The sequence below is a fragment of the Drosophila kikkawai genome, chromosome 2L (genome assembly GCF_030179895.1).
Source record: "Drosophila kikkawai strain 14028-0561.14 chromosome 2L, DkikHiC1v2, whole genome shotgun sequence".
Classification (NCBI taxonomy): Eukaryota; Metazoa; Arthropoda; class Insecta; order Diptera; family Drosophilidae; genus Drosophila; species Drosophila kikkawai.
This window is the reverse complement of record NC_091728.1, coordinates 12198552-12226193: the sequence shown is the minus strand read 5'-3', so window position 1 is coordinate 12226193 and position 27642 is coordinate 12198552. Positions and strand designations below refer to the sequence as shown.

The following is a 27642-nucleotide window of genomic DNA, read 5'->3' as shown; positions in this document are numbered from 1 at the left end:
AAGAAATCGAATCCAAAAACTCATTTTGACTGCATTCATGTAATTGCAGATCTTTGGGCATGTTTTTCGAAACGGAATTTCATAATTTATGCCTATAAAATAAAAAAAGGAGTTAAGTCTAAATACATTTATGGAGAATTTGGAATCAAATCCACTTTAACAAGAAAGGAAACTAACTTTGGGAAGCCGAAATTATATATTTTTGCAGTTTGCCATAGGATCATGGCATTGAATCAAAAATCGAACATAACTAAGCCAAAAATTGATCAATTTCAGTTTGGAATGCTTTACTGTGTTTGTTATTATTAGGTTAACAAATCAGCATATTAAATTTAAAATTTTAGGATATTAAATTTTTTGTTCATTTTTGCCAATTTTAACGATGTAACCCCTTATAAAATTTTTTAAAAAATTAAAAATTTTTTTTTCTTTTTAAAATGGCCAGAAATACTCGCCTGTTGATGCTGATCAAGTATATATATGATTTATGGGGTCGGAAATGAGTTTTTCACTGCTTTGCAAGCCTCTGACTAAAATTATAACTTTGGATATTTAATGTATCAATTTCTATTGAACGTCTTAAAGCTTATGTTTCGAAAGAGTTTTAAGGTTTAAAATGACGTTTATAAAACCATTATAGAGAACCACACTTGTTGTTGTTTTAATAAAGTATGCATATGAGTTTCCTCAAACCCTTTTCACCAGCTAAACCATTTGACCCTTTGGTTTGAGTCCCTCTCTCTCCGTTTCCTTTGGTACTTTGCTTTAAATTAAAGAAGCGGAATGTAGATTTCACCCATTTGGGTTTTCTACTATATATCCTTGCTTTTGTTCAGTTTGGCGGCTTTTGGAGAAGTTTTTGGCATTGGTATTTTTGCAGCTGTCGCTGCTGCCGCCACAGCAATAGAGCCCTGTTTCGGGGCTGGGGGAGCTGTGACTGTGGAGCCTCTCTGTTATTTCTTATTGTTACTGTTATTATTCCTGCACGCGCTGCTGCACCCTTCCTCGCCATCCCCAGCGGTGGCAGCTGTTGTCAATTTTTTACATGATTTCTGGCTCTCTCCACTATTGTACCGATGATATTCAATTCCGCAGGCGACATTCGTTTTGTGCCCTGTTTAATTTTGTTTGCCAAAATGTCCTTTAAAGACCTGCTGCAATTTGTCACATTCGGCGCTGATGGCCTGGCTGTTTACATTGTTTCCAATTCACTACAAACTCATTAGAAATGTGGTTAAGTGGGTGGCAGTGGGAGACGTGGCACTGCCTGCGGTTGTGCAGCTCCGACAACGGCAATGATAATAACGAACGATGATGGTGATGACTCTGGGAACTGGTTGCATCAGGAATCATTTATTTTGCAGAGGATTGCATATTAGGATTGTGTATTTTCGGGAGTGCCAATTTGTGTTTGTGGTTGAGATGTCTAGAAATCGGATGAGAATCCTAAACGAATTGGGATGAAGAAGTTATGAGGTTCTGCAAAAACCCTTTTTAAATATTTAAGTATTAAGTAATGATTTTTAAACTAATTTTCCCATAGGATCTTTAGCCTTAACATGTGCTGAATATTACAAAAGATATATTTAGTAATAATAAATATTTAAACATAAAAAATATTTAATTTATAGGCTTGCCTATGAATTTGTTAGAACAGATTTTATGATCTTAGTTCTTTTAATATTTAGTTTTTATTTAGTTGTTATTATTTCCCAGCTTACAAATCTCGACCCATTAAAGCTAAGCATTTATATTTTTCCGATTAAAACGAGCGATTCAAATTTAGATTACTTGTTAAATACACATTTATTTACCAAATTAGATAGCTGCAAAAAAAAGGGCGAATAAAAATCCATTTACCAGCGTATTTAGTATTGGTTTTTGGCTCTTTCATTGGCACTTCTGGTCCTCCAGCAACCACGTTCCCCGTTTCCGCTCTTGCCGCTTTATCAACGTTTTTGTTGCTTCCGCTTAGGAAAAACATTTTCATGAAATAAATTAGCAAATGCAATATCTGCACAGCGCCGGGAGGGGGCAGGGGGGCTGACAGAGATACATTTGAGTGTTGTAATTAAAAACAATTTTCGGTCGGACGATATATTGCCATTGGAGTTCGGCTCAAAGCCCAACTGGAATCTAGCTCGTACTGATCCAGCCCCATGCAAATGCTAATTATGCTTCATTATGGAAGTTTTAATCCGATTTAATTGAAAGCCAATTCCAGGCGGCCTCCCTCCGCCTCCGCCCACCCTCCGTGCGATTGTTATGGCAAGTGAACTTCACGGCTTGGTGCACAACTATTACGCTAGCAATTATATATCTCATTCATCACATATATATGCGATTATCTATATGGTTATTCTAACAAGTTTCCCCTTCTCCTCCTCCTCCTCCACCGCCCCGCAGTATGGCCAGTGTGCGGATCGTGCTTCTGGTGCGAGATCCACGGGGTACGATGCAGTCGAGGCGACATCGAGTCTGGTGCGGGGGCAACGAGGACTGCGAGGATCCGCGACTCGTCTGCCAGGATCTTCAGGATGACTACAAGACAGCTGAGCTGCTGTTGCAAAAGTATCCATCGCGTTTTAGGTGAGTTTACTAACCGCTCTCTACGTTATATAATATAACTCAAAAATTTCTTATCTGTCCCAGGACTCTGCGCTATGAGGACTTGTCACTGAATCCCAGTGAAATGACACAGGACATTTTGCAGTTCTACGGTTTGCCATTCGATCCAGCCGTCGAGGAGTTCCTAGACACGCACACCAAGGTCAACATTGGCGGTGTCAGCTCCACCTATCGTGATTCCAGGTCAGCGCCCTTCCATTGGATGCAGGATCTAAAGCCAGAAGAGGTTAGTTTTTGATATATATTTCTATGATGGCCGGCCTAACTTCTCCATCATCCAATTTCAGATTAAGCAAATCCAGGATGTCTGCGTCGATGCCATGGACATGTGGGGCTATCGTCGCATCGAGAACTTCAGCAACTTCTCCAGCCTGCAGCAGAGCTTCGATCCAATGGTGCTGCCGCCTCCATTCACGTGAAGCGGGCGGGTCTAGCTGACCTATCGTCTACGATAACTGATAAAGATAACTAATTCTTCTACTTGGTACATTTTGTTGTGATATCGTCGTGTTGAGCGAGCAAAAAGATAGAGAAATGGAGCAGAGGAAGGTGGTGATTCGATGGAGGCGGGCGCAATGAGTGGCCAGAGGAGGGGAAACGGATGCACTGTGGAAACTCAATTCATAGCTGGCACATTTTTGCTGAACACGCAAACACACTTAACTGAGCAATAGTTATTAATATATATAAACTGAATATACAATATGAAATGCATAAGTTTAGTAATTGGCGAATTTTGTGTAGAGCGTAAAACGGTACGAAAACCAGTCGAATATCAGATTTACATTTAGGCCTAGATCTTAAGCAACCAATAACTGAAAGTTTAGTCTATATAGGGCTGCATATTGTGGATTGTTTAGTTGGCTTTTTGATGTAAATTATTTAGGCGGAAACTTTTGTAATTCAGCTTAACCAGCAAGTGCATAGAAATCCAGTGATTTAGCATCTAACACACAACCAAAACGTATCAGAGTCAGAGTCAAAAATTGAAAGAGTTCGAAACTACTAGAGATGCAATAATTATACAACCGTGTTTGGCATACCACAAATTGTGCAATATTTATCAAGTGGAAAGGAGAACAATTTAATCACGCTAGAATCAATTTAGACACGAATTTCCTAAGCAAATTATATATGTATATCTATAAAAGTGGACGAGAAGAGCAATGGGCACTCAACTCCTAAGCATAAGTTTCCTTAGGCATAACTTATTTGTATGGTTATTTAGTTGTAATTGTAATTAAATTGTACTATACTTTATGTCCTTATATTACACAACTGTGTTGAATTCGTTTTCTTTTTCCAAAACGAAGCCCAGTAAATTGATCAAATTTTGGCAACGCGATGTTAAACGAGTAATCGGATTATTTAATAAAATAAAGAATCCAGCAATATTTGCATAAATTACACTTATTAAGCAAGATAACAACTGAATAAACAATGAATAATGAAGCGTTTATATTGTACTTATTGTGGAGCTTACATATAATTTCTAATTTAATTAAATTTTAGGTACTAGTGAGATTTTGCATTTAAAAGTATTTCAAATTCATGAGATCCGTTTTCCAATTTGACATTTGTCGTTGTCCAATAAGAGGATAAAAGGATTCTGGGGATTCTAACGCGCTGAAACCCTCATGAACGAAAAGTCTGGCATCGCTGGTCGCTCATGTGGTATGTAGCAAAGAAGGTTGTGAAAATGGCTAAAAATGACATTTTACACGTTACGCGTGTATTTAGTCAGGTCACAAACAACTCCAACTAGGATCTGCTTACTTTACACTGGAAAAATAAAACGTAGTTTAAAAAGCCAAAAATAAATATAATTTTTGTCTCTTTTCTTCTTTCAGAGGTTAAATTTCAGCAGTTCTGTGAAGAGAAAATATTTAAAATATTAAAAAAAATTATAAAAAGCCATAAGATATTCCCTGCCAAGGTTAAAAAATCAAACTCGCTTGGTTATGCTTTAATAGAGTGCGTCGTTGTTGGTTTTGCTCTTTTATTACTCGGTTTTATATTTTAAATATAGTTTAATATATGCAGCTATATAATAGTTATTTAAAATTTGAATACTACGGCTTTGTCGAATTATTTATAATCATTATAGTTATGCGTCTGCTTTAAACTTAAAACTTTAAACTAATTTTTGTTGTGTTTGCTCCGATCGATCTCGCCGCCTCTCTGCCCCGCTGCTCGCCGCTCCTTTGCCAGGATCCGGGTCGGTCTGTTATTGTTTGCTACTCTAAGGTGCTAAATACGTATATATATATCGTTAATTCATTAATTTATTAATTATACACTTGAAACAATTTCGTGCGAGAATTGATACGATCGTTGATTAGGTGTTTTAAAACTATATAATACAAAAAGTCTTGGCATTAAAGTATAAGTGGTTTAAACAAAATAATTAAATTATTTTGCGCTGGTTTACAGTTACCATTTGTTTTTGTTGTCTCACACGCACACACACATACACACAGACACACTCACACACACATTAAATAAATTAATTAAATCCTCTGCTGTTTGTACTCAAAACCGCAAGCCTTACAATTTGGCCTTTCATAAGAAGCCCATGTCAAGGGCGGTGTACAGGGCGCGAATGTCGCTGTGGGCGGAGATGCGCCAGAAGGGGAAGTTCATGGCCTTGGCGGCGGACTCCTCCTCGGCCCCATCGCCGATCACCACGTAGGTGCTTTTGCGCCCGAAGCGAGTCACGATCCGTTCGTAGCAGGTCTCCTGGCCTGCAGAAAAAATAAGAAAAAAACGGGGGTTACATCTCAGATCCATCGATTGCCATTCGTCGTGTCCACTCACCGATCTTGTGCGCACTGTAAATGTTCTCGATATTGAAGATGCTGCCCAGGCCGAAGAGCAGGACCTTGGCCAGCGCCGGGGCCAGCTGCGTTGAGGTGACCAGCACATTGACACAGTTCTCGCGCTGGGCAATCATGCTCAGACACTTGAGCGCCAGCGTGGCCCAGTTGTCGGTGGCCACCTCGATCTCCGAGCGGATCTGCAGCCAGGCCTCGCGTTTTCCGGGTCCCAGCAAAGTGCCAACGCTGGAAGGTGCAAAGACAAGTTAGTTAGGTACTGACGGAATTCTTGTGTTAAATGTACTCACTTTCCCCGGTAGCTGTTGTAGATGTCCTTGATCTTGCGATAACGGAAGGCCAGCTTGCGCATCCAGTCGACGCCACCCCGGACGCCGGTGGGCAGGCAGAGATTGGGCGGGGCGCCGGGCGGAGTGCCCGTGTGAAAGCCATCGGTGGCAAAGTTGTAGGCGCTCAGGTCCTGCCCGTTGTCGTCGGAGCTGACGTCGTCGATGTGCACCTGGTCGCACTCCTCGATCTCGTTAAAGAAGAAGTGAGTGTCGGCCATGTTGAAGACCATTTCCTCCATGCGGAAGGCGATGGTCATCAGGGAGCTGTGGTCTTTGGTGTAGCGGTTGGCATAGCTGCCCGAGAGCAGCGTGTGAAAGATGATCAGGGTCTCGTCCAGGTCCCACACAAACACCCTCTCCGGCGGTTTCACTGCCTCGCTGTTTCCGGTATCCGAGGCGGTGCTTCTGGTGGGACTTGGCTGCTGGTGGCGCCTACCACGCGCCCGCCCCGTCTTGCCGGTGGGCGTGGTCTTGCTGGCCGCCACGCCCCCGCCTGATCCTGCCGTGCCCACGCTGCTGCCGCCGCTGGAGTTCAAGGTAGCCGCAGCAGCCGCAGCTGCAGCAGAGCCCAGTGGTCCAATGCCGGAGCTGGCGCTGGGTGAGATCGGGAGCGGGGAGTGCGGCGAGTGCGTTGTCTGGTGCACCGGCGTTGTCGAGTGCGTATCCGTGGGACTCTCGGAGAGGTTCGAGGAGGCCGCCACATGGAATCCGTGACCATGGCTGGCGCTCGAGCTGGGCGAGCTCACCGCGTACGGCGAGTAGTTGGCCGGACTGTAATAGTTGCCGTACTGCTCGTTGTAGTACCCGCTGTAGTCCTGCTGCCCGAAGTTGTTGTAGCCTGCGTAGGGACTGCTGTACAGCTGCGAGTTGTTGTTGCCGCTGGAAGCGTAGCTGGGCGTCAGGTAGGCTGCCGCTGCCGCAGCCCCAGGCTCCATCTTGGCCTGCCTGGCTGCCGTCGCCGCTGCATATGGAGCTCCATAGCCGGAGTAGAAGGGTGGCGGCGTGTACTGCTGCATGCTGTTGTAGTAGTAATAGTCGTGCTTGCCATCATACACAGCCGCTGCAGCCGCCGCCACCGCGGAGGAGTTGACCGTTGCTGCGCCGCCGTCCAGGGGATTGGAGCTGGCCGAACTGCAGCCATAGAGATTGGAGCCACTGACACTGGTCACCGAGCCATTGTCGAGGACAGGATGCACTTGGCCCGGACTGCGTGACTCTGATTTAACGGCCGCACTCGAGGCAGTTCCGTCATGCGACCAGTGCGACATCACATTGGCCCCGCCTACGCCCACGCCCACATCCTCGCCAGACACTCCGCCTGTGCCGCCACCCGCCTGCTGATATGTGGAGAAGCTGCTGCTCACGGACTGCGAGAAACTGGAGGCTGCTGCCAGGCTGCAGCTGCTCGGATTCACATTGGGATTGGCGTTCCCGTTCGAATAGTGTCCGCTCAGCGAGGCCAGCGATCCAATTGTGGGCTGCAGCGGCTGGCTCTGTGGCGGCAGTCCCAGTGGACTGCACTGCCCGGCCACGCCCACACCCACTCCCACACCGACGCCCATGCTGGCACCGGCGCTACTAGGTCCATTGCTGGCCAACACGGTGCTGGGATGAGTTCCCTGCTGTTGCTGCTGCTGCGTGTGCTGCTGCTGCGACTGTTGCTGCTGTTGTTGGGGTTGTTGCTGCTGCTGTTGCTGCTGTGACAGATTGCAGAGGCTGCAAAAAGATAAAATTAAAGGGTTGTTAGTGAAGGGAAGGTAATTGGAAAGGGGGTGAGAGGTGAGGCAACTTTAAAAGTTATAAAGGATATGCAATAATTTAAGTTTGCGTTACTAAACCTTCTTGTTTCACTTGTTTTAAAAATAAATTCGATTAAAAAATAAATCACGACAAGAGATAACATTTTCAAATAATTCAATAAAATGTAAATGAGCCAGTTAATAAAAAGTGAATTAAGACTGTTAATAATAACTCTGACAAAGTGTAATTTGTGGCTCAATCAGAGTACTCATTTTTAAACTCGCTCTTTACATTTTACAAATAAATAATTAAAACCAGTAAGTAAGAAGAGAAGGGTAATGAATAAGTAATTAACTTGGCCAGCTCAGTAATTATAACTTTGTGAAACTATAAAATATGTATAAAACGGACCTCGATATTTTAATTCGCTTTTTATACCCTTGCAGGGTATTATAATTTCAGTCAGAAGTTTGAAACGCAGTGAAGGAGACGTTTCCGACCCTATAAAGTATATATATTTTTGATCAGCATCAACAGGGGAATCTTTCTAGATATGTCAGGAAGCAATCGATTTTTTGGCCATTTTCGCAATATTTTATAAGGGGTTACATCATTAAAATTTTTGATTTTGATAAAAAATTGAATTTTCAAAATTTTAAAATGAAGTATGCAGATTTATTAACTGTAGAAAATCTTGCACAGAACAGTTTTCCGATTTAAAATTAATGCTCTTTTGGCCGAGTTATGATATTTTTAATTAAAAAAAAAAATCAAGAAGTTTTTTAATATAAAAAATCAGATTTTATAATACAAAATAATATTTTTCTAAGTCAAGGAATCATTTCCGACCCCATAAACCATATATATTCTTGATCAGCATCAACAGGGGAATCATTCTAGACATGTCCGGAAGAAATCGATTTTTTGGCCATTTTTGCGAAATTTGATAAGGGGTTACATCATTAAAATTAGCGAAAATGGCCAAAAATTTTGATTTCTTAAAATTTTAAATTTGGTATGCAGTTGTTTTAAATTAATAAAAACTAACACAAAACTGCTTTCCGAATCGAAATTAATGCATTTTTGGCTTAGTTATGATATATTTTAATTGTTACCTGTAAGGGTACACAAACTTTGACTGGCCAAAGTTAGTTATTTGAATTTATTATGTAAATATAACAAGAAGAATATTTACATAATAAATTCAAATAGCAATTTCTGAACCTTTCAATTTATTCAATCTTATTTAATGTCGCATTTTAAATTTGTCTAAATAAAAGTATCTTAATATATTTTAGTATTACATTTACACAAAAAGACTAGTGTGTTTTTAATTCTTTTCATAAATAAATATTTACAGAATCCCAAACTATAACCCAATATTTTTAATAGTTATGCAAAGGACATATCTACAATGCTTCAATATAATACAAATATGTTAAAGACAAAAAACTAAATTATAAACAAAAGAAAGTCACTTAGTTTCCTTTTAAAATAATAGGATTCTAGAACTTCTAGGCATGTAAGACCAGTAACATCTACATGGAAACATAGACCGTTGTGTGGAAGAGAAACACTGAAACACACAAAACCCTTGACTCGTTAGGGAAACACATAAAATAATTTCCAATAATCTTTAAAGAGCCATAAAATTAACGGCACGTTGTCGTTCCTTGTTTTCGGTTCCCCATGCCCAGTTTCCAGTTCTCTTGCCCCAGAGCCCGAGTCAAGTGTGTCCCAGCCGGGATGCTGGGCTGCCCGACCGGCGAAGAGGTCTTTAAAATCTCGTCAAGTGTTATAAATATTTTTCTACGATCTCGCATCCGTCGCCAGACTTTTTTTTTTGGATGTTTGCTCCTACGGCGAGTCGCTGGGATGAGAAGAGGAAATCGCCCGAAATCGATTCGGGGCACTTGAGAGTCTTGTAGGACTTGCCTTTTTTTCTTCTGGCATGTGCGGACTGTCCCGGACAAGTCTCATTGTCCCGTTGGCTTCCCTGGTGACCCTGCCCCAGCCCCCTTCCTGGCCATGTGTGCAGCAAATGTTTTGTTCCCAAGGAGCGGCGACAAATATTATTTTCCTTTTATATTTTACGTTTTGTATTTTGATGTTTTTTTGTGTTCTCTGGCGTTATTACTTTTCAAGTAGAATCAATTGATGCACACAAATTAAGTGGACAAATTCGAAAATCCTGAAGGGCTCAATAAAAATCAAATAAAACGGAGCCCCAATGGAAAATCAAATAAATTCCCGAGAAAAATCAAAACACTGGAAAATGTTGGGGTATATAAATAATGTGGAGCGAGGGCGGAAGGGGGGCAGACAAATGGGATAGTATATATTTGGTAATTTAATCCTTTTCACAGCAATTAAATGGAGTTCTACGTGGTCCCTCATCATAGAGGCTGGCAGCTGTATTTACGTGGCAAGGAAACCTATGAGCTTTAATTTGGGAAGTTGTACTTAAAATTCCCCTAAATCCTGTTTTATAGTTTCTTAAACAGTCCTTTTCTATTATTATTATAATTATTTGGTAATTTTCTCTTCTTTCAATACACCCCCTTCAACGACTTCTTTAAAAACCCTATAACTATCCTATACCTCTTTAGATACTTCCACCGCATTCCCCCCTTTTAGAACTCCTCCCAGCCGGCTTCCACAAGATTTGTAACAATTTTTCATAATTTTAATAGGAAGGTAAATTAAGTGCCCAATTTCCAAAGGAATTTGACACCTCGAGATACTTTTTTTGTGGAAGTAGGAACATTTATCTTGCCAGCAGCCACAACAAGGGGAGCATAAAGAAGGGGAAGCAGCTGGCCCAAGAAGGGGGAAAAGTATTTTCCCAGCGAAGAACGACGCGTGCGCCAACAAGAGAGAAAGAGGAAAAGCCAACCAAGTTTTTCGCCTGGGGATCCCATATTTTGAGTGAGTTTTCTCCGCTCCTCGCACATGTTGTGGTGGCCAATGGGAGATTTTTCAGATTTACCGAAATAATAATGAGCAATATTAAAGAGGGAGGCGGCGCGAGAATTCTTTAAGACTAAGCCGCAACTGTTGCCGCCCTTAAGCCCCTTTTAAGGCCTGGACCAGGGACCTCCTCACCGGAATCTCTCCGCTCTTTCCTGCCCCTCTTGGCAAGTGTTAAGTGCTCTGACACTTTTCGGTTCACATTTTCTTTTTTAATTTTTATTTTGTCTTTGGTTTTTAGGATCTCTCTGTGCTGCGTCGCAGCAGCTGAAGCGTGGAAGGAATTCTTTGAATTTCTGCCGGGGCATGTGTCAGGTTGTGAGGGCCACATGCAAAATTCTAGTACTTCCATTCCACCAGCGACCCTCGCCTCTTTTCAATTGAAACCAATTGAGGATGGTGTGCCGCCTGGCAAGTGTGAGGGGTTTGCCTTTCTTTCTGTTACAAATTGTCTACGCTTACAGCTGGGAACCTCTTGAAGGTCCTCGCTAAGGATTCATAAATTAGATGTGCCAGGGAAAGATTCTAATATACATTTTTTGATGTTTAGGTGGAAAAATAATGTCGAAATTAAATAAGAAAAAATAAATTAGGAAAGTCTCATGGTTAAGTTTCAAGTCTGCTAAATGTAAGCCTTTAAAATAAGTTGAGTCTTAAGCAATATAATTCTACAAATAAGTTTACTTTTTAAAATGTATCTTATTCAGAAATGGATTTAATTTTAAGACCTACCGGTTGCGTTCATGTGTATCCGTGTGCTCTGTCTTGGGACGTTTAACCTGAAAATATGCCAAGAAAAAACACAATTAACACACGAAGAGTACATAATCAAATTTATTTATTTTGTTGGCTGTCGGCTTATTATGTAAAGTCGCCGAGGCGCAATTTGTGCTGGCCCTCGACAGAATTTGTTTATAAACAACGGGCCAACACCTGCTGAGCTCTGCACTTCCACCGCCTGAAACCCTATGTGGGTTATCCACTGCGGAGTGGCGAAAGAAAACAGCCAATTTTACATAATTCGCAATCGCCATTTGCTGCTGCGCCAAGCGCTTTTCGCAGCACAAAATCGTGCGTGGGAAAAAGTTTTACTGGGACTTGGTGGACGCTCGGCGCCATTTAAGGGGAAGTCGATTTAGGGGACAGAATGGGATCAGAAGCAGGTGGCGGTGCCATAGCCTTGTCCCAGATATTGATAAGAATGTGTCAAGATAGGAAGTCACTCTTCCACGGGGAAGATAGATAACTAATTGAAAGAAGCTTAACGAGAAGTTGGAACGGAGAAGTTGTGAAGATACCTGGGAAAATATTGAAGGTTATGCCAGACTTTTAAATTAAAGGCGTTATTAAAAATTAAAAGAAAATTAGAGGAAGAGAGAAAAGTATATGCTTATTATATATTATATATATTAAAATATTATAAAATAAAGATCTTAGCTTCAAATTTTTAACAAAGTTCCAAGAGTCTTCTTTACAAAACCACCCAATATATCCAGAGAGTTAATAAGATCTTTAAAAATTATTATTTCGAGTTTGACAAATGCCACACAAAGCGAAAAGGAAGTGCGAGTTGAGATAAATTTATGCAAATCAAACGGAAGCCAGACAAATCGAAGGTAGAGGCAAGCCCAGGTGCTGGAATTCGTGCACACCTTCCCGCCCCTAAAGAGCCAGCCCAAAAAAGCTGAGCGGCTTCAGTTGACAGCTTCTGCCGTCCGGCGATGACCACACGCACGCACTGTCCATCATCCGGCGATATCGGGAGAAGGGAAGGAGGATAGTAGAGCGGCAGCAGCAGCAGCAAGGGGAGGAGCTGAAGGAGGTTCCTCAAATTTGTCGTCGGAACAGAGGAACACGCGCATGCACAGCGGACGGACAGAGGGACGGATGGATGGATGGATACCGAACGGTAGCATGGAGTTGCGATTCCGGATCGCGCGAATCCCGAGTCGCGAATCAGCATTGCGTGTTGCACGAGCAACCGAATTCGACTCGCAGTTGTATGCAAAAAAAAAAAAATGAGATAGTGACAGGAGGGAGGATCGGGAGGTCGGGAGATCGGGCTGGGAGATCCAAATGCAACCTTTTACTAAACTAATTTATGGCACAAGCTGACAACGTAAACATTAACACAGACAACGGACGGGAATGAGGGGTGACCGGGAAGAGGGGACCAAGGAAGAGGGGCTGGGGGGCTGGTCCCCGAGCCATATACCCGTACGTATAAAGACCTGTTTTCGAGCATCTTTAACGAAATTCCTGCGATCGTAATCTCATTGTCTCTTCTGCTGCTTTAGAAGAAGATTAAAACACACACACTCTCGGAACAGACTCTCGGCCACAAAAGGCGAACAAAAGACAAGACGAGAAGACGGCGACAAATTTTTTATTAACCCGGCCCTAAGACCCCTCCGCCCCTGACTACCCCACCCCACTCCTCCGTTCCCCGATAAGCATCAAAATAAACAAGAGGAAAATTTGTTTCTTCGGTGGCTGTGGCGAGGGGACGAAGGGAACCTACTATCCCGTGCACCTTTAACACTTTGGCACGTTAATTACGTTCGGGCCACAATCGACAATCGTGGCAGTATAATCAACAATCGCCAAGTGTCAATCGGCGGGGCCATAATCAATATTTCGACTGGAGAGACCGAGCCGAGACCGAGATCGAGACCGAGAGTTCTCCTTCGCCTTCGTCTTTGTCATAAATTACATGCAGCGCGCATTGTCGCAGTTGAATTATGGCGTGTTAATTTTTACGATTACGGCTTAAACTTAATTAAAATGTGATTAATGCCGCTGGCCGGCCGAAGCCCAGCTCCGGCCTTTGTGGGCCAGGCTCTTTAAATTCCCATAAAGCGGCCACTCGGCCCTAGGGCTGTAATTTATGCTCTATTAATATTTCGCCTTAACCATCTCGTCAGCCAGTCGCTCGACGTTCGTCACGTTCCTCCCAGTCCAGATTGGACTTTGTCTTAGTCGAAGTTCAGGGACCCATAAAACGGTGTCGCTGCTGGATGCTGGTAGTATATGCTGTGCCATTAAATCACCGGGAAACGAACTCATTGCGTCCGCTGATCTGGAGCAAACGATATTCCCCTGACTGAAGGGGTCATTAGTTGTTACTTTCCCAAAAGTTGGCAACATCTCTGAACCTCTTCGAACCTCTACCAACCTCCACAAACCCTATTGGACATTTTTTGTTAAAACCCTTAAGACTTGACCTCTCCCAGCCAGCTCCAGAGTTAAGCCGATTAATGCCTTGTAATAAAATTGTGGTCAGGTGTCTATAATCTTCATCCCCATTAACGATTTTCCCAACAACAGCACCAACTTTGAGTCAATAAAATGCTTCTATTTGGGCTTGGGTCCATAAAAAGTAGTAATCCTCTTTTGGGGTTGGGGACATTTCATAATTATGTGGCAAATATAAAATCTGCTTAAAGCAGGAGAATCCGGGATAGGAAGAAAGTCAAACGACAGAGATTTCTGGCAATATTCCAAGGTGTTTATAAATCTTGAACAGGTCTTAGGTGTCATTAGATCTAGAAATGAAGGTGGTTTTTGCTCCTATAAACTTAGGGGACCTTCCATATTTATTTGGAGAAACCAAACAATCTGGAAGAGATGTTAGGAAGGTGTTAATGAAACCTTGACACCACAACTTGTTTTAGGTGTCACCCTGAGCTAGATTTATATAGCATAACCACCCAATAGATCACCTTTAGACCCAACCCCATAAACCATCCTAAACTGTGGGTTTTATATTTTAGAGTCCAGGCGCAATAAATTATTATGGCAAAGTTGCACTATTTGGTAGGCGAGAAGCCCCACAAGGTAACCACCAAGGAAGCTACTCCCAGCAGCATCATCATAACACTAACAATAACCATAACCGACGGCAACCACAACATCACTTTTAAAGCTTCCCGATGGGTGAAAATCCCGACGACTTGATTACCTTTGGCTCGATCATTTTGTCAATTAATCCGCAGCGCGGGGCAGCATAGTTGTATGGCATTAGGGTGACCATTATGCGGGATTGCGATAACTTTCACTAGGAACTATGAGTTGCGAACACACGCGGCGGATTTGGTCTTGGCAGATCCCGATTCAGGTGGATATATATGTTTTAAAATCGAACGCCGATTCGGATCAGATGTGATTTACGCTTGACTTGAGAACGAACGGGGAACGAGTGCTGGATAGAATCTATATCGATATCGGATCGGAGCGCACCGAGCGTTCCCGTAGCGCTCGAAACGAAAAAATCAACTGACTGGTGAAGCAGGCGACTGAGCGGCCTTACTACTACGGATCGAAAATCGTATAACGCCTGAGAGGGAGGTTTTCTCGCGGTGGGCGGAGTCTGAGGGAGAGAATGAGTGCGAAAGCGGGTTTGGGCATTTCACTCAAGACCGGAAAAGAGCGCTCCGACTGCGACGCCGGCAGAGCTGTTCGGCAGGAAAGAGAGAGAGGTTCGGACGTCGAGAGAGCCTGAAGAGAAAAGGGAGCGCGATGAGGGCGAGAGAGAGCGGCGTCGACAATGCTTGAGTGGAAATCTCGGCATTGGATGACGGCTCACTCGAAACAAGTTAACAGCTCTCCCGCTCGCACTGCCTTTAGCAGGGCCCAACCATGACTCCGCCCATTCCCAGTCCCCAAGCGAAAATCCAACCATGTTCACCACCACTGGGGTGGTATAGAAACCACTTTTCCAGAGCTTGTATCTTCGTCTTTTTGTATCTCTCAGATGCGGGCGAACAATGCCCATTGTGGAGGGATTTTGCCGCTGGGCAAACGCCATTTGAAAAGTGTGTTCCCATGTCTTCTATGCGCATAAATGAATAAATTAATACTAGGCCACCATTCACGCACATTACACAAATTAATAAGCTAATCAGATGAAGTCTCTCCGATTGTTCAATGGAAACCGCCAGCAATTTTATGGCAATCGTAAAAACCAAAACGAAAATATCGGGTAATCCAAGCCGCCCCACCAAACTTATTGGTTTCGATGTGGATCCGTAACGCATTAGAGAAGGAGCTCCCAAAATATCGGAATGCTTATGTAAGACGAGCCGGAGTGTGCTGGCATAGTCTAACCGATATGCGATATACGAGGATATCTGATCTCTGGCCAGGCCGGCGAGTGCCATAAACAAATTGGCATCTAATCAAAATTACAGAGCCCCTGTACACTTTATCCAGTGAATCACCATCAATGGTAATTTGTAGACGGCCACTAATGAGCTCAGATTATAGTTGAAAATGCCCCAAGTGAAATGGTAAATAGCCTTAAACGAGGTAGAATATATTGTATAACGGCACTTACTTTAAAGATTAAACGAAATTAAACAATTATAAACTAAAGGCAAGTAAATTGATAAGTTATTTTCTAGCTTTTGGTAATGGCAATTACAAGCAAGTTTGCTGTACAATTTCCAGACTTGAGGCAATCAAAGAAAGAGCAATAAATCGGACATCTAGTGTTACCTAATTAAAATCAATGTTTATGTAAGTTTTTATTAACACCATTTCGTTTGAATGTATAAAGGAAAGCTACTCCAAACAATTTCTTCGTGTTGTAATTAATTTATATTGATTTAACAATTAGTTTTTGGCTGAACGTCTAGGCAAACACTGACGTAAAGGCCCGGATGGAATTACACAAGTACACAGAATCGAGTGCAGTTAAGAAAATAAACGTAGACACACATGCAATCAAATTCTGGCAAAAAAGTTTATTTAAAAATCAGTAGTTAAGCTGGTAACTTGATTACCGCAAATCAAAGTGGGAATTTTCATATAAAGTCTGGGCTCTCCAAGGGAAAATGGTCCAAAGTGGGTGGGAGTTGGACACCCGTTTGACCTTTAGGCCATTTTTAGGGGAATGATTCGGCGAGTTGGGCATTAAATTAGCTTTAATCGCTTTAGCACGATCGTGAGACAACATGTCGTCAATTATATCTACGATGATCAACGTGCCCCTGTCCCCTGGCCTCTGTGTCCCGTCCTGTGGCCACTTGGAGAGTCTTCTGTAAACAAATCTGCACACAATTCGCTGCATTTGCAGATATTTCTGGGGCCCGGCATGTTGCTGAGACTGGCACATTTGTCGTGGACCGGTTGCCGATCGCCGACCATCCTGTTCCTCCGGAGATCTCCTCCCTCCGCGGCCGAACGTGCTGATCGTGCGACTGCAGAGGCTGCTGCACACAATGGAGCAGCAACCAGAGAATGGCTGGGCGACCGGGACCGAAAGCGTTTAAGATTTACGTTCAGTTTTGATCGGCCTGGACCTCCCCGAGTGTTGTATTAATTTTACACGGCCAGGGGCTCGAGGGGCACAGGGATCGGCCCCATAGTTGGGCGCCATTTTAATGCAAAAGTTTTAACACCTGAGTCGAGCACATTTGTTGCCATGTTCGCATTCTTACAACTTGATCTGGGCCTGCGACTGTTTGCCTGGACATCTAGATAAGGATTGGAGCTCTGCGACACTGGATTGCTTGCTTGTCTGTTGTCATTCCGCCGATGTTGGGTATCCAGCACCTTGTCCCCCCCCCTGGGGAACTCAAGTTCCCGAGTTCAAGAGTCATCATCCATCGGGTAGTGCGTCACTCGACTGCGACTGCGATAGCTTCTGAGACAGCCTACGAATTGGGTCAGTTTTTTGTTTTTGCCTTGCTGATTAGCGACTTTCCACATTTGTCAGCACATGCCAAAGGTCTGAGGCATTCTTCCCGTCACAAATAAAATCGCTGAGCCATGGAGATCTGACCACAACAACACCATATAAAATAGAGAACAAAACGTAGGATGAAAAGCGCAGTGTAAGGAGCTGGAAATTGCATAAAATTACTTGTGTAGTCCAACGTGCAGTTGGCACGAACCGAAGACGGGAAGAGTTTATTATGCAGATTTCTGGCTTGGGGTTTCTTCGTTTTGTAAGGGGGGAACTGAACTTGGAATTCCGATTCCGAAAATCTTGAATGAAACGATTTGGTAATTAAAATGCTTCATAGACAAAACAAACTTCATTTGGTCCGGTTACCACACTCATTCAGTTCCCCAGAAACTTGCAAAATTAATAAAGAATAGGAACAACAACTTTGGAGGTATTGCATTTCCCTTGGAAAACACATTTTCCACTTGTACAAATATTTATAGTGTAACCGCAGACAATCAGCTGTTCCAGGGATCCCATATCTATCGAATTGAATCGATCGTAAATCACACAAAAATCGTGCTTTGTTTCCAGCTGAGCCCCGCGACACATTAACCAAATATACATATTTAAACGTATACAAGTATATGGCGGAGACAGCCATTTTTTTATGGCCCAAAGATCGTTAAAGTGCGCCTGGCCAACTACTGTGCTGCTGGCTTCATAAAAAATATGAACATAAACTTGGGTTTTATGAATCGACAAGGCCAGAGGGAATATGTATATTCCGAATATTGGGAGAGCGAAGCCAAACAAAGACTTGGCCTGTGTGGGCGTCTTGCTTCCCCCGATAAATAACGAAAATAAACCGACTCAGAGACTGCACTTGCACCATAATGACGCTGGCAGCTCATTACGATTGAGCCGATTATGATGACCACCGGGGTTGGCGAGAAACGGTTCGTTTATGCTTTCATTCTTGGGAAAAATTATGCGGAACCTGTGCCTGTGCTCCAGGCACGTGCCGATCGCCGAGTGATATATACCCATATATACAGCTGGAGGTCGGACTATAACATGGGCACCCGATGTGCCGAGGGGAGAATCGCCATGGTGACCTAAGCAAAACAAACATTGGTCAGGAATTTCATTAAAAGGCAAAGCCGAAGCCCAAAGGCACCAGCTCTGCTATCTGTGTGTTCTCTTGGTAACCAGTTCCAGCACCGGCACCGGCACCACCCACTCCAACCTGCTGGCTGGCCCACCCACCGAGCGAAGTGTGTCGCCTGTCACTGCGAATGAGCATCAAAACTCTGGCCGGGCTGTGGGGTAACTCTGAGTAGATTGGATCGCATCAAATTGAGCTGCCGGCGAGTGGTGGCAGCGAGGCCTTGGCAGGGGGCGGAGGTTTACCTGTGGGAACGACTCTCTAATTAATTTAATTACGTGCTCTCGACTAGCGCGTGTCAAAACGCGCCGCAGCCAAACATCCAAATTAAATATTCCCGCCTCGGTGGGCTCTAATCAAATGCGCCCTCAAGTATGCAATGGGAACATATGCTCTTACGCGGTGGCCCTGCAGGACGAAAAGGATATGCTCGACTAGGGGATGACCACTGGTAACATAAAATAATTTGCTAAGGATTACGCATATTTAAAATAGTTTTTGAACTATGTTCAGCATTATTTCATTGATTAGACGGAATATAATTAATCAATAAAATGTACAGGATTTTTAGAATAATAAACTTCGATTCGATTTTGAAATTTATAAAATTTTTAATTTATAATATCTCCTTTACATTTACAGTGGAGCATTTCTGTCTTACCATATTAGTAACTTCTTTAAATATGTTTTCTTTGCTTTAAAGTTATGAACCAAAACAAAAAATATAGAGCAAAAATTATAAAATTAATGGGTATCAAAGGATCTATACCCTGCACTTGCTTCCCCAATTTAGTTCCGGTGTTTTTTGTGTTAACCGTTGCCAAGCCTATGGAATTGGGTTTTCAAGAACTCACCCCGCCCGCAAAACCAGCACTGAGGCATCGCTGACAAATTGAATTTGTAAACTTGCCCGGCGACAACAACAAATCATTGGAGACCCCCAGGGATGCTGTTTCGGTTGCCATATCCGCACACGGACTTGGACATGGACATGGAGGTGGATGCTGATGGTGATGCTGATGCCGATGCCGGTAATCCTATACTTATACCCTATCCATGTTACGCTCCTCTGGACGGACTTTCTAACTCGGTCTCAGTTCGCCGGGTTCTCAGTCAACCTAACCTCCCCCGTCAAGCTGTTGCGAAAGTGATGTGAAATCGTAGACCCGTTTTTTGGGCGGTTGGGGGGCGTGTCGGCGCAGTCGGAAAAAATAACACACGCAGGCACACGATTATTAACACTTATTAATGTTGAGGTTTCCATATATATATATGGCACCCCAGGGCTTAAATTAAAGTCATCCCGAGTGCCAAACAGCTGCCTCAAGTGCTGCACTTGAGCTGAGCGGCGATATCCATACAGAGTTGCCCAAGGGGGTTGCACTCGGGCGGTTGAGTGGGGTTGGGGTCGGGGTTGGACTCGAGGTTGGGGGTTGGCTTTGTCGCTGTTTAAGTAGTCATTAAGATGGAGTGTGGATAAGATTTTTTCACAGCTGGCAGTCCTGTCCCCGCCTCGCAATTAGCCAGCCACCTTTGACTTTGGCTTCCAACTTTCTTGCTTCCTGCACTCTGTGTGCGCTAGGGGCAAGCTATTGACAGCTATTGTCCTCTAATTAAACAACAATGTTGACCTATTCTCAAGATGTCACGGTTCGGGTTCAACGATTGCCAAACTTCCCTTTTTGGCTGGAAAAATCCTTGCGAATTATTTACACAATTTTTTGGAAAATCGGTTTCTTTGTTTGTTAATTAAAAACTTTGATTGCCGGCAGGAAAACAACCCTCTAGAATGGCCAAGTTTATTGTGTCTGCGTAACTCTTTGAGTTTATCTCTGATAAAGGAGTTGCTCGTTAACTCTTTGAGATTTTCTTCAGGTGTGCCTTGAACCCCTAGCTTCAACCCTTCTGAGGGCAGTCAGCGGAAAACGAGAGTTTTTTTTGTTAATTAAGATGTAGGAAAGACAGGATTGGGCATTACACATATTATGGAATTACGGGAAAATTATTGAAGTAATGTTGTAAAAATGGAATATGCTTTACAAGATTGAGCTAGACACAATGAAGTTTTTCAAGAATTTTTAGAATTTGCAAGGTAAGACAAGAAAGCCTAACTAAGAACCGGTTGGGGACAGAATTCCCAGAAAAAGCAAACTAAGCTTCTTCATCTTGAATCAGTTTTTCTTATTTAAAAAAACCGAATTTATTTCTGAAATTAGAGATTTTTGTATTCCTGAAAATTCATCCCTAATATGGTAGGCTATGGATTTTCTGGTGGCATACGTTTATCATTCTGTTTAGCCACTCCACGCATATTATATATATTTCGTAGTTCACCAAACCAAAGTTAATTTTCAAAAAACTTCTAGCGATTCCAGTGGACATAGTGAAGAAACATGTCCAATCTGCAGGATGTGCCGCTCAACGAATCGGAGGGCCTGCCAGGGGAGGATGCCCAAATGTCCAAGACCAATTCGCTGAAACGCTTTTTTAAGCTCAGCAAGAAGCCGGCCCTGAAGGAATACGGAAGTGAGACCTCCATTGAGGGCGACAACAAGGAACTGGGCAAGTCCAAGACTTTGAGTCGTATATTTTCACGAAGGAAAATACCCAACAAGGATGGACCGAAAAAGGATGAACCTAACACAGATGGGCCCGAGCAGTCGAGCTCCATGAGCACCCCCAACCAGCAGGATAAGCCCTTGACCACCACGAAACCGGGCGTTAAGTCATCCATGTCGATGTACTGGAAGCGGCTGTTCCACCTTCACAAGGCCCAGAATCAGGATGAGGGGTCTGGGCCTGAACAGACAGCCGTCAATGGGCCGGAGGAGGTGCACGAACTGCAGTTGGTGCCGAATGATTCGGAGGTCCAGATCCAGGACTCGAACGAACCAGATCTCGAAGCAAAGCCAAAGCTGCAGCCGGAAGCGGCACCGAAGACGCAATCGGAAAAGGCACCGAAGACGCAACTGGAAAAGGTCCCAAAGCCGCAACCGGAAACAACCCAGAAGCAGCAACCAGAAAAGGCCCCAAAGCCAGAGTCCAAGAAGCTCAACTCCGATGAGAAGATTCTTAGCGCCTTGGAGAGCGGTCTTGTCGCTCAGCCAAAGGAGGAGAAACCCAAAGAGCCAGCTCCGGTTGTTGCCAATCCCTAACAATAGGACGCCAGAAGACCAGTACTTAGCAATCGGTTGGGGTAGGGTTCCATAACACAGTTATTTGCCTGGAGCATTGCCAACGAAACAAATCTAAACACTTTGTTGCATTAATTCCAAGAAATGTAATTGCAAGTTTAATCCGCGATAAAGCCACACATTTATGCATTAATATTTGTTGTATATAGTATGTAGTTAGCGGAGTGGATGCTGTAATTATCATATCGACTCCCTGACTAAATCCCCAGCTAAACAGAATCCATCTCCGTTAAAGGCAGAGATTCCCCTTTGCGGCGGATGGCGAACCACAAACTGTGCCAACTGTGCAACACTCGGACTTGGGCAACTGGCAACTGGTAAATGGTAAATGGCAACTGGCAACCGTATACCCCTGCTGGCCTATCGGTTACATTTACACCATATGTGGCAGCCCTAAAGTTGCCGGGGATCGTTTTCATCGCTCAGACCTTGGCCACATTTAACTTTTGCGCTGCTTCTGTTCAACAATTGCGAATTAAATAGCAGGGGAAAAGGCGGCAATAAAGCGAAAAAAAATTGTTATGAAAATGGCAAATAGTTGATTATTTCCGTAAAACTTAATTACGGCAAAAATTAACGACAAGGCCGCCGAATGGAGGGTAGACGGGACGTAAGTATAGTGTTACTGCTGGGCGAAAGCTGAAACGAGACCAACTGTTGATGGGACGCGTTCCGCGAGCAGAGGAACAGGTGCGCTCTGGCAACTGGGACCGGAATCGCCGGCCTTATCGAAATCGGAGGATGGCCTGCCCTAAGCCTCCTCCTCCTCCTCCCTTTCTCCTTGTCGATCCCTCCTCTTAGCCTCTCAGCACTTTCATCTCCCTGGTTCCTGGTCCCTTTCCACCGATCCCGATCCCGATCACGAATATCGAATTTCGCTCTGCCGCCTCGCCAATCAATGGACGAAATGTGAATGATTTGTTTGTTGGCATTTTGGCTGCCAATTGTCCGGAGTCCGGAGGCTGCTACTGCCACTGCTGCTGCACTTTCCCAAGCCTCGAAGAATGGATGGATGGAAAAATGTGCAACGAGGAAATCTGATATTTTTTTTTTTTTTTGGTGAGACAGCTAGGAAAATTGCTAGGGACGAGGCAGGCCAAAATAAATTCGTGGTAAAATTATGGAAAAATCGAAGAAAAACTGTCACGACTGCTAACGAGTAATGCCATCCACGTCAAGTCAAAGGTCGCCCAAATTTGTCTCAGAAAAAACCGCTTAATTGGTAAGGGGTTGGGTGGAATGGGTTGCATTGGGATGGGGTTACCGGGAGGGCAGCTGCCTGTCTGCGCCTTTGACTGACAACAGCCACACCTAAGTAAACCCAGCAAGGAATGGAGGAGCCCCGCGACAGGAATCTTATCGTGCTCCAAGCTGTCTGCCACTCGATTGCACCGGAAATGAGGCGCAAGTTCTGTTTTCACAGGCTGCGACCACTTGACCCCGCAACCCGCTGGCAGTGACACCGTAAAGGAGAATCAAAGCGACCGAATTGGATACCCAGAGGAGCGCAGAGCACCCCTTTGCCTTCATTGTCACTCCTTTGCCCCTCGCCTCTGGCAAAATGTTTTACATCAATTTCTGGTTAATGGCAGGGGAGTGCCGCCGCAGCATCACACTTACCCCGGACTGTCAAATAATTATGACAAGTTCATTTCGTCGCACTTTCGCCCATTTGTTTAGCTCCCATTCGACATCTATTTTTTCCCGATTTTACCCAGAATTCCTGTAAGCGAAGGCAGTCCCCGGGCAAGATCTCAGGCCCGAACTGGGCTCCGGCCCCGCACCAATTACCGGAGCGTTGTAAGATGCTCCGGCGCTTTTGATGTGACAGATGCGTGTCCGTGTCGTCGTTGAGCTGTATTGCTCCATCTATATGGGATTTGCTCTATATAAATGTGTAGAAATACCTAAGAATTTGGCAACCAAGCAGCTTGCTGCAAGGGGTTACTTTTACTACTAGAAAGTATGCTAGGAAACTCATCAATTAAATACTTTAATCAACTTGATATTACAATTACATATGGACAATATATGCAAGATTTGGTTGATATAGCCATAGAAATGTTAAAGAATTATTATTAATATTAAAAGAGATCTCAAAAGTGTGAATTTTGTAATAAGGTAGTGAAGCTTGCTGAAGATCCTTCGCGGTGTAAAGCGAAACAGACTGTACAAAAATCCTGCCACACTTATGTATCTTCTGCTCTTCATCTTGTATCTGTTTCAAATATTATCCTAAAGGTACAAAAATATAATTAATTTTCTTAATCACACGAGTTTTAAATAGAGAAATCACACGACACAATAGCTTTTAAATTGGTTATACTATAGATCTCAGGTCTAGACACTTCGATCTCTAGACTTGGTCCATTAGATTGGTGCTCTAATGACAGCAGCTGATCCATTCCGCGTAATTATTCACCCGGCAAAGAGTTGCGTACTATATTTGGGTTAGTTTTGGCTATCTTTAGACCAGCGTTAGCTCAAAATATGCTGTCGAAAGTGACAATTGATTGTGCACAGACCTTTGGTAGATGGTCGGGACTATTTCGAGCACTGCCACCATTCAAATTTAGACCGGGAGACAACAATGAGTCACAAGGCTGGAGGCAGACAAAGCAAATCCCTGGCAAAATGGCCACAACAAGGTACAAATATTTGCAATCATTAGAGGGCATTAGAGATCGAAATCCAGTGGATGAGAAGAAAAGAGGGACATCCATCACAGACAGGTTGCTCTAATTTTTCGTTTCACATCCTCATCTGCGGACAGGCGACATAAAACAGGATAAAAAGGACCAGTTGAGCGGATTATGAGCTGGAAACTGGAACAAAGGAGGTCGGGAGGGAGAGGGCCTAAGGGATAAACCTTCGGCACGACGTTTTCCAGTGCTGTAATTCTAGCATGATGCATGCAAATTTATACCATATATGTGTATATATCTTGTGGTTTTGTCCTCGGAAATGACGTCACAATCGGGTCACAAGGACGATGTTAGCAGAATTATGTGAGGCGAAAAGCAAGCGATAAGCCTTGTAAACATGACTAACTATAATTAAATGTGAAGTGAATTAATAATGAATTAAATACTGAAAGTATGTGTGCAGCTAAGGTGCTTTTTTCCACAAAATTTAAAAAATCAAGCTCCCTCAATATGATCATTATCATTATGGCCATCATCGAATTCCCAACTCGTGCCAGTCCCCGGAAAAGGGCTTCCAGATCGAGCTCCAAATTTGTTTATTGACTCTGTCTCGACCATGGCTACTGAAAATCTTGCACAACTCAGCGCTGTCGGAGCTTTTGGGTAAACAAACAAACATATTTATTTGGTTGCTCGACGGCGAGCCAGAGGAGTGCCTCGAAACCGGACAGGAACAGGTAGGAGTAGTGAAGTAGATCGATACAGGAAAAGAGATAGAATAGACGCACTTCCCGTGCCACGCCCCAGACAAACATTTGCCACTTAAGCCGGAGGACAAAGCGGATTATCAGAAAGGAGATGATGGGCCAGGGATTCCAAGGGATTCAGAGATTTCACAGATTTTGTACGAATGTCGCAGGAGGACATTTGCACCGGGACAATAATGAGCGCAGCAGCTCCAACGGGTGGGGGTAGCATTTAATTTTAATTTTCCGAGCAATTCCAGGGCGTGGCTGAAATGGAGCAGCCGAGCCAAGCCGCAAACGAGAAACGAATTACAAATTTTTCGTTGAAAACCCGCAGAGCCGAGAGTCCTGCGGGCAACGCAAACACACGGAGAGTAAAGGAAGGGGCTTGGGTTGGGCTAAAGGAAGGCTGAAGGGGGGGCTGAAGGACCCCGGGTCCCAGGATCCGTATACCCTGCCCCTGTCCCGCTCCTGCCTGCATTGTTTGTTGTTATAATGGCGAACGAAAAGCGCAAGGCATCTGCACGGCGTTGTCCTTTTGTACATTTTGCTGCTGCTCCTTTCTGACTACTCAAATTTCAATGAAATTATCCTCACGGCATTCGTCTCTCTCTCTCACTCCGTATCCCTCTCCTCCTCCCTCCTTCCTCCTTCACTCTGTGTGTGTGTGCCCAACAATGTGGAATACAAAAATTTTCGCTGAAATTATTTGCTAATGGCTTTCGCAAACGCGACTCGTCCTTTTTTTGCATTTACATTTATGAGATTTTCGTGTTGTCTCCTCTCCGATGCTGTCACATAGATACCCAAAAAATGGCGGCAGTTGACGCTTTTTGTGGCAGCGTTTTTGGCTTTCTGCCTTTCGTCCTTTCGCCCCGCCATCGATGGCAGCCATTTTGGAACATTCTGTGTGTTGTCCGTGACAACAACATCGCAAATTGCTTCGCCCAGAAAACTTTGCTCAAATTACGAACGATGGCAGCGGGGTCCTGGCGCTGTGACGGAGCTGCCTGGGCAACGGCAGCCTAGGAAATCGTTAGACAGGAACTCACTCGGAGCCAAAAGAAATCCGGGGAACAGGGACAGAGACCCAAATAACCTGACTGTCAATCAAGGAAGAATTCGCCAGAAACAGAAATCCCGATCTGGAGATCTAGCTCCTTCAGTTTCAGCCCTTGACCTAGTGCCTTCTCGAGCTGATCCTTTTTGCGGTTTTATTTCTGGTCAAATGATTCCCACTCGATCGACAGGATATCTCTCTCTCCCTAGCTGTGGCCTTTTGTGCGCACTTAAGCTGAAAATTCCCTTTTGACTACTGTCTGCATTGTGTCCTGCGTTTAAAGGATCAGCACTGGGCAAATGCGCAGTAGCATCGTTGATTTCTTACAGTTCACTGTACGGTGAGCAGCCTTATCTGTCCCGATCATCGGCTACCAGTCTACTCTGATTTAGGAACTCGCATTAAGGGATCGCAATTATGAATACTTGAGGCGGAAAATATGACTGGGAGCACTCAGAGTCAGAAATCAGGAGTCTGGTGAGTCGAAGGAGCTGGATTTGGCTTTGATTTAAATCGGATTTCGATTTGGAAAGTCTGTGTGGATTATGCAATCTTTGTGTGGTCCAGAAAAGAGATATTAACAAGTTAGAAATGGGAAATTATATTAAAATATTTGTTATTTTGTTACTTTTCTATTCCATAATGACTAAATGAAGAACTAGCGGATAATATTACTATAACCTTTGAATATTTTAATATATCGAAGTTTATTCGATGGTCTTTAAATATTGCTGCATTAGGACCAGAATAAATATTTTTTAATTGAACTATGGTATTCAAAACTTTAGATTTAGGTTATTATTTATATAAACTTTTCTACTTACTTTGTAGTAATCCAGTGTTGAAAAGTTTTGGTAGCACGGTACATTATACAACATATTCCAAGTGTTGTGGCTGGTGTGGTCGCTGCTCCTGCGACTTCCAATTCCTGGAACTATGGATCCTGCAGAGTCCAGTGGAAATGTCAGATAGAACACGATAAAGGCGTCATTTCCACAATAATGTGATCTCTATTATTATTATATTTTTTTATTTATGCTCTCGAGGTACACACACCGATCCAATTGGAATAATTTCGAAAAGTTGATTGCTGATTAATTCATTAATTCAAGCCTATTTCGTTTTATTGCACGAGACGCGCGACACCAGCGAGTGAGCGATGGATGGACATTAAATTGTGTTAAGTGAGCAGTTCCGTTACGCAAATTAATTTGTGCCAAATTAATTCGTATGATGTGAATGGTTTATATTCGGACTCGTCTCTGTTTCTTATTTGGGCGCTGAGCCGACGGGAAAAGCTCTGCCTGTAGCAAATGGTCGTCCGCTCTCGCCACGAGTGTTTTGTTTTATTTAAACAATTGTGTGTCAACTGATTCCAGCTCGGGATTCCAGCCCAGAAAAGCACTCATCGCCGAAAAAGCACTCATCTCGGTCGCAAAGCTGTCGACGTCGTCGCCATGCGCTCGCCGTCTCAGTGTCTCTCCCTCGCACTCCCAACCCCACCCCACATTTTCCGAGACTCACTCGATCATCGCTGCTCTGTTGCCATCTCGCTTTGAGCGATGCCTGCCCTTCGGCAGTGCGACGCTCTCGCTCACACCTTAGGGCGCACTGCTTTAGTCGGTTTTGAGTGAGTTTTTTTTGCCTGCTTTTAGGGC

At 43.7% G+C, this 27642-nt stretch overlaps 3 protein-coding genes across 5 annotated transcripts in view; 2 read left to right on the top strand and 1 right to left on the bottom strand.

The window, feature by feature from the left end:
- Positions 1–4080, top strand: part of LOC108082809 (carbohydrate sulfotransferase 4) — a 31821-nt gene extending 27741 nt beyond the window's left edge. The window contains exons 2-4 of one of the 2 annotated variants that reach the window (XM_017178368.3): positions 2407–2589; positions 2653–2854; positions 2916–4080. In XM_017178368.3, coding sequence (XP_017033857.1) covers positions 2407–2589; positions 2653–2854; positions 2916–3047 — 517 coding nt within the window. In that variant the 3' untranslated portion in view covers positions 3048–4080. Of the gene's footprint in view, positions 1–2406; positions 2590–2652; positions 2855–2915 lie in introns of those variants that run through there. The other variant, XR_011445616.1, reaches the window with a different exon arrangement.
- A 507-nt stretch (positions 4081–4587) lies between these two features.
- Positions 4588–27337, bottom strand: eya (eya transcriptional coactivator and phosphatase 2). Of its 2 annotated transcripts, none has more exons than XM_017178392.3 (5): positions 26809–27337; positions 11234–11280; positions 5753–7507; positions 5446–5690; positions 4588–5372 (listed from the first exon to the last, which is right to left on the bottom strand). In XM_017178392.3, exons 1-5 carry the CDS (start codon positions 26860–26862, stop codon positions 5191–5193), a joined length of 2283 nt encoding a protein of 760 aa, XP_017033881.1. In that variant the 5' UTR covers positions 26863–27337; the 3' UTR covers positions 4588–5190. The 2 variants fall into 2 exon arrangements, with proteins under 2 accessions (XP_017033881.1, XP_017033880.1); XM_017178391.2 differs by lacking the exon at positions 26809–27337 and adding an exon at positions 14463–14755.
- On the top strand, positions 20615–21666 carry LOC108082832 (uncharacterized). Its single transcript, XM_017178393.3, has one exon. It carries the CDS (start codon positions 20733–20735, stop codon positions 21492–21494), a length of 762 nt encoding a protein of 253 aa, XP_017033882.1. The 5' UTR covers positions 20615–20732; the 3' UTR covers positions 21495–21666.
- Positions 27338–27642: the final 305 nt, after the last annotated feature.